The sequence below is a fragment of the Sinocyclocheilus anshuiensis genome, unplaced genomic scaffold (assembly GCF_001515605.1).
Source record: "Sinocyclocheilus anshuiensis isolate Anshui unplaced genomic scaffold, SAMN03320099.WGS_v1.1 scaffold495, whole genome shotgun sequence".
Taxonomy (NCBI): domain Eukaryota; kingdom Metazoa; phylum Chordata; class Actinopteri; order Cypriniformes; family Cyprinidae; genus Sinocyclocheilus; species Sinocyclocheilus anshuiensis.
The window spans coordinates 403,021-409,197 of record NW_015552586.1 but is presented as its reverse complement, the minus strand read 5'-3'; the positions used below and the strand labels follow the sequence as shown (position 1 = coordinate 409,197).

Below are 6,177 nucleotides of genomic sequence, written 5' to 3'. Positions count from 1 at the left end.
AAAAGCCCCCCCCCCCCCGTCCATAAACAAAGCTCAGAGGACGCATAACATGCAGAGTGAGAGGACAGACCTGGAAAAAGTGAACTCACGCTTTGACGCACTCAGCAGGCAGTGGGTTTGCTTCACTGTTTTTTTAAACAGTAATTACACATAAGACAGCAAACAAGGCGCCTTTGTTTTACAAAAAAAGCACTGCATATAGAACCGATGGCATACAGAAAGCAGAAAAAGCGTGCAGCCTACATGAAAACAAAAACGTACAAGAATGGATTATGCACATTTGGGATCTTCGCCTTTCATCAGCAGAGGATCTGCATATTCGAACAGACAGTCGGTCTACTTCAGCCCCCAAATCCACACGGCCTTCTGCCATTAAAGCGGATGACAAGACCGTCTCCTGTCTAAGTATTGTCAAGGGTCGCACAGTGCTGTTTTTTATCCCCCTCGCTCCCTCTTGACTGGTCGCCTCTTATTCATATTCAGGCGACAGGAGACACTTGTGGTGGAGATGTCAGTGATTTTACTGTACTTGATAAAGCCACTCCTTCCCTCTCTATTGCTCTCTCCTCTGTTTCCAGGGCCAAGAGAACACTGGGACGAGTGGGAATTCACACACTTAATTAACACAAGTGTATCGACAGTGAAAAATAGGGGGATCAGGAGAAGAAAGGAGCGTGAGGGTATTTTTTCCATGCAGAGTAGCCGTAACTGCATAAATAACTGGGCAGTTCTTCAAGCATGAAAAGATCCCCATGTGAACTTGAAACGTGTAGCTCATTAGTATCCAAAAAACCTATGGGCCATTAATTAGTCGCAAACAATGTTCACCCTAAATATCGACTTCTTAATGGACACGAAGAGACTTGGTTCGTGTTCCCATTACAGTCAATGGCATTGGCTTCTGAGGGCTTCTGGAATCGGCCTTATGTCATCCAGAGATGCCCTTCAGACACTGGAGCGGGATAGTTTTTCCTCAACCTTTCCTTGTTTCTCATTAACTATGCACAATTGTCGAGGGTGGATTGGGTTTCTATCAATCCGATTCCTGGCGTTTTTGTAGCCTGAAGCATGCAACACTTACAATACAAAGCTCACTTAAAAGCTTTTAAATAATAAAGTATTATAGTGTATATAATCTAGAATAATACAAACATCACTTTATATGTAATTATATGTATTTGGCAAAAGCAACTTGCATTGCATTCAAGCTTTCCTTTTTATTCAATGCATGCATTCCCTAGGAATCGAACCCGTGACCTTGCCGCTGATCTATTGTTTGAGCTACAGTAATCACTTTTTTTTTTTTTAAATAGTAGGCTAGTACATAATCTAGAGTTGTACAATGGCGCCGCACAGTTAAGCATTGCTACCTTGACAATGCATCCTGTTCATTATCCTAATAAAATGCAGTCAGTCAAACATATGGAAAAAAACACACTGCTCAGTTTAAATGTAGTAAAATCTGTGCCGTGAAGCGTTATCACCGTACCGCCGTGATGTTATGCAAAACATTTTGTTTTACGTAGATATTGGAACGCGAGTGAAGTAGGCTACATAATAAATATTTTGGCATTCAAATACATCGTGAATACAGAAACATTTGATTTTGTGTCGAATGAGAGACCCAACGTTGGTTTCAGTTTCGTTTTAGCCTAAATGAATTCGTTTTGGCTTGTCGTTTATAGCTTCTTATATTTTTAATTCTTGTTCTTTTCAAAATACTGTTAATTGAAAGGATTTGTTGTGGAGTGAGGGGAACTAAAATAGCCTAGCTATGTTTACAGTGTTTATTATAATGTTTGCAAACATTTCGTGTTGGCATTTGGTCTATTTCTGAATTAAATAATAAAATGCAACTTAGGCTACGCAACTTTTTTATATACACGTAGCGTATTTTAACCATGCAGCAAACCTTTTTAAATATTTTGATAAATTACTGAAAAAATAAATAAATAAATTACTTTTTAAACCGTTTAACTGATTGTATTAATCGGTCAAAAATTATTACGGTCGGTTAACCGGTTAAAATGAACATCCCTAATCACTTTACATTTAAGCATTTGGCAGATGCTTCTATCTAAAGCGACGTACACTGCATTCAAGCTTTAGCATTCCCTGGGAATCGAACCCACAACCTTTCCATTGCTCTTCTGTTTGAACTAATGGTTTAAAAAGTAGCTATTAAATAATAAAGCAATATAGCATATATCTATATAGTACAAATAGCGCTATATCTAGAATAGTACAAAAATGACTTCACATTTATGCAATTGGTAGATGCTTTTATCCAAAGTGACTTATACATTGCATTTATGCTTAACTTTTTCTTCAATGCATGCATCTCCTGGGAATCAAACCCATGACCTTGCCGCTGAGCTACAGGAAAAAAGTAGCTTTTAAATAATACAGCAATATAGTACATAATCTAGAATAGTACTTTAACAAGTTCAACACCTTTTTTGTCAGTGATCTCCAAAGAAATACGAGATCAGCAGAATCCAGTACAGTACAACTGCATGTAAACCACTGAGGAAGGGTTGAAGTCAATGTCAAACGTGGCTCGGAGGAGATTCACAAACCTGCCTTGTGATAGGGAGGAGGTCTTTGTGTCATCTCTCTGTGTCAAGAACATGGCTGCCGGTTTACTTACACGACAATTATTCAGCGAAATCCTTTTAATGGAGTCCCACACTCACTTCAGTGAACGGACACGTTCAAGAAAGCAAACGGCATCAGCTCTGAGATATGCCACTAACACAAACTTGAAAGCATCTTCAGCGTAGAGAAAGCACTTTTAACTCACAACGTTGTGCCCAGAGGAAAATTCATTTAATTAGTTCATTATAATGCAATCAAAGCATGCAGCAGAAGAAGAAGTACTCAATAGCAAAATAATCAAACTATTTATTTTACTCCTAATAGAAACAGGGAATTTGGGTAAATTATCAATTCAAACTCTTAATACATATAAAATGCCAGCAGCACATTCGCTTCTCACAGAATGAGGCCATGAGTGATATTTTGTGGTTTCAAGTTTCTCTGATTTCCCCAAAATATTCCCAAAGGAATTTTGGATAGTAAAAACACACACACACACATATATATATATATATATATATATATAATAAAAATTAAATAATAACGCGCTAAGCCCTTTCTATAGTAAACAACGCGCAAACAAGATTTACAGCAAAAGAGATGGGTTTGAAAAACAACTCGGAATCAAATACTCTTATCCTTTAAAGCCAGAAAACGGTCCTGTAACAAGATTTCAGCATTCATAACAAGACTAAAGATATTAAGCAGCACGATACGCCTTCAGAAAGGTACAGATCCGTCTGCGCATAAAAGGACAAACGCAAAAACATCGTTCTGCTCATTTCTAACGTGCTTTTGTCATGACAGACAGACACACACACAGCAGCACAAGACAAAGTTTCTCATGTAATGACCTCACTATGAGCTCGTGCCTAAAATTAAAACCAAACGACAATAACCCACATATGCGATTTTTCAATGTAAAGAGATTTAACCAACTGTGACAACACTGGCTGAAATATAAACAACACGCTCTTACACTCAACGATAATAAACAAAACTACTGCAACAAAAATAATATTAACAGCAAATGCCATTGTTAGTTTAAATATATAAACAAATCCGATCTGGCGGGAATTAATTAACATGTTCGACCACACAAAACACAGAATTTACAAACAAAAACCACATCAATTCACTCCTGAAATATCAAATCTGACTAGTAATCCAAGCAAACGAAGGGTTTGAGTAACTCCAATGAAGACTTATTAGCATTATTTACTGAAATCAGATGGTATGCCGTATAGATATCTGCATAAAGCTGGATCGGTTTCACAACTTTTCATACGAAGACCTTGAACGATAATTTAACGAAACTTTCGCTCATCCAGCAAACTTCAGTCAGCGATACTGATCGATATTCAGCTGATATTGAAAGGTTTTCTTACCTTGAGCCGAACCGGTGTTGACGAGCGATAAAATAGTAAAAACTAGCACAGTTATCATCTGCGATAAGAATCCCGATCCGCCTCGTTCTCTTTTCACAGTCTTTTTACTTCTTCCCATCATACAAACAGTCAAAACCAGGCAGAAATCCGGTGAAATAATAATCAGAGGCACCTCTGGGGATGTTGTTTGTAATAAAACCAGCGGAATTTGTGGCGGAGAGATTATTTTTCGCGGAATGAAGCGTTGATGGAATCCGTTGGTTTTTACCTCAGCGCACTCTTCTGACAGAAGCGGCCACCAACGCCCGTCAAACACAAGTGTTTGGGATCAATATCCTCAGTTCCTCCTCTTCTGAGCAGCTGTTCTCTCAAGGCTTCGCGAAACGCCGCGGATCGGCTGTAAACAGGTAAATCAGCGCTCCTGAGGTGAGTTGATGTCTGTCTGTGAAGTGACCTCAGCGCGAGCTCCCCGCCTTCTGATGGAGAACTGGAGGAGCGCGAGATCCCCGCGCGAGCCGCCGGCGCTGCAGCCAATCCGCTTGCGCTCCGACTTCAGTGCGACGAAACCCACGTGCGGCGCGCGGAGCGGATCAACACCTGATCAGGTGGATCGTGTTATGAATGATCATCGGGGGTGTTATTAAATGAGATGACGGGGAGCTGTCCATTTAGATATTCTTCTGTTATTCTGCTTCTTTTGTGATCCTTTCCTGTCCATATAATCTCTCAGCACATACTTAAAACACTTTAAATGCTGTAGAATGAGGGTTATTCATTCATTCATTCAATTTTATTAATTTATTAAGCAAGCAAAAAAATGCCAAAAACGGTTTGCCGTTCTGACTTTCAATATTATTTTCACTTGTCAGTTAGATATTTTGTTATTCTGTTGCTTTTAGGACCTTTTCTGCTTATAATTCAACCATAATCCCAGCACATACTGAGATAGGTATACGTTTAATCAGAATGAAGGGGAATATATAGTATATATATATATATTTGCTTATTTTGCAATGCAATGTCTGATTTGATTTGACTTTATTTTCAGACCTTTTACATTATTTACATATTTTATTTTTCTGTTTTTAGGATCATTTGCCGCTCATAATTCAAAGGTAATCATAAAGGAATACCGTAGAATGAGAATAAACAAAAAATTCATTTTGCAAAAAGAAAGTCTAGTAAATTAAGAACAATTTTCCATTGTATGACTTTATTTCATGACTTCAAATGTTCTTTTCAAGTGTCATTTAGATATTTTATTATTCTGTTTATTTTAGGACCCTTTTATGCTCACAATTCAACCATAATCTCAGCACACTCAGAGATAATTTTTTATTTTATTTTTTTTTTGATTTTGCAAAAATGGTTAGTGAATTAAGAACAATTTGCGATTGTATGACTTTTCCTGACTTAAAAGTCAAAAACGGAGGTCTGAAAACGACTTTATTGTAGTTAATGTTTCACTCTTGGTTCTGATCCATGACACTAAGTAAACAAGAGGAAAACAAACCTCGCTGGAATCTAATCAACAAAACCCTAAAGTACATTTGCTTTCCTTATCACTGCCCTCCTGTTATTCATTTAGCCCTGCTAATTGCCCAAAACATGCTCTCTTGTCAGAACGCATGATCAATAATTATGACAGGAAGAAAACCACAAACCATGATAACTGAAGTGAGCTTGCAAATTCTGCTGCGGCGCGCCCGGCCTGTCGTCATGATAAGAGAAGACTGTATCTGTGATTCCAGCTCATCAGTCTTCTCTATCTGCAGGTGTTTTGTGTTTGCATTTATGATGCATGATGTCATGGCTTAATGGTTAAGGATCCGGGCTGCTGGCTTCAGTGTTGCAGGTTCAACCCCAGGTGGAGTGACCTAGAAACTGGAGAGCTGCCGAAATTCCAGTCCTACTCCGTCACCATTGTGCCCTGGAGCGAGACACTTAACCTTGGGTTTCTTCGAGAAGGCTGTTCAGTCGTTTCGGATGAAGCATCTGCTAAATGGCCAGTAAAATAAATTGTTTGCACTATTAAAAAAAGAAATCCAAGACAAGTTCTCTCAATAATTGTGCTAAGTAGCACTACTTTGTTTATTCACTAAATGCAAAATGCCTCATTCAGCCTATAGATAAATCAGTTTTCTTGTTCAACAATTTTTTATTTAGTAACGCAAATTATTTTGTTACTTCG

The 6,177-nt window shown here is 38.3% G+C and overlaps 1 protein-coding gene across 1 annotated transcript in view; it reads right to left on the bottom strand.

The window, feature by feature from the left end:
• unc5cb (unc-5 netrin receptor Cb) overlaps window positions 1-4,509 on the bottom strand; it is a 227,373-nt gene extending 222,864 nt beyond the window's left edge. Inside the window, exon 1 of the mRNA XM_016456327.1 lies at window positions 3,987-4,509. Within this exon, the coding sequence (XP_016311813.1) occupies window positions 3,987-4,107 (121 nt within the window). The 5' untranslated portion in view covers window positions 4,108-4,509. The remainder of the gene's footprint in view (window positions 1-3,986) is intronic.
• Window positions 4,510-6,177: the final 1,668 nt, after the last annotated feature.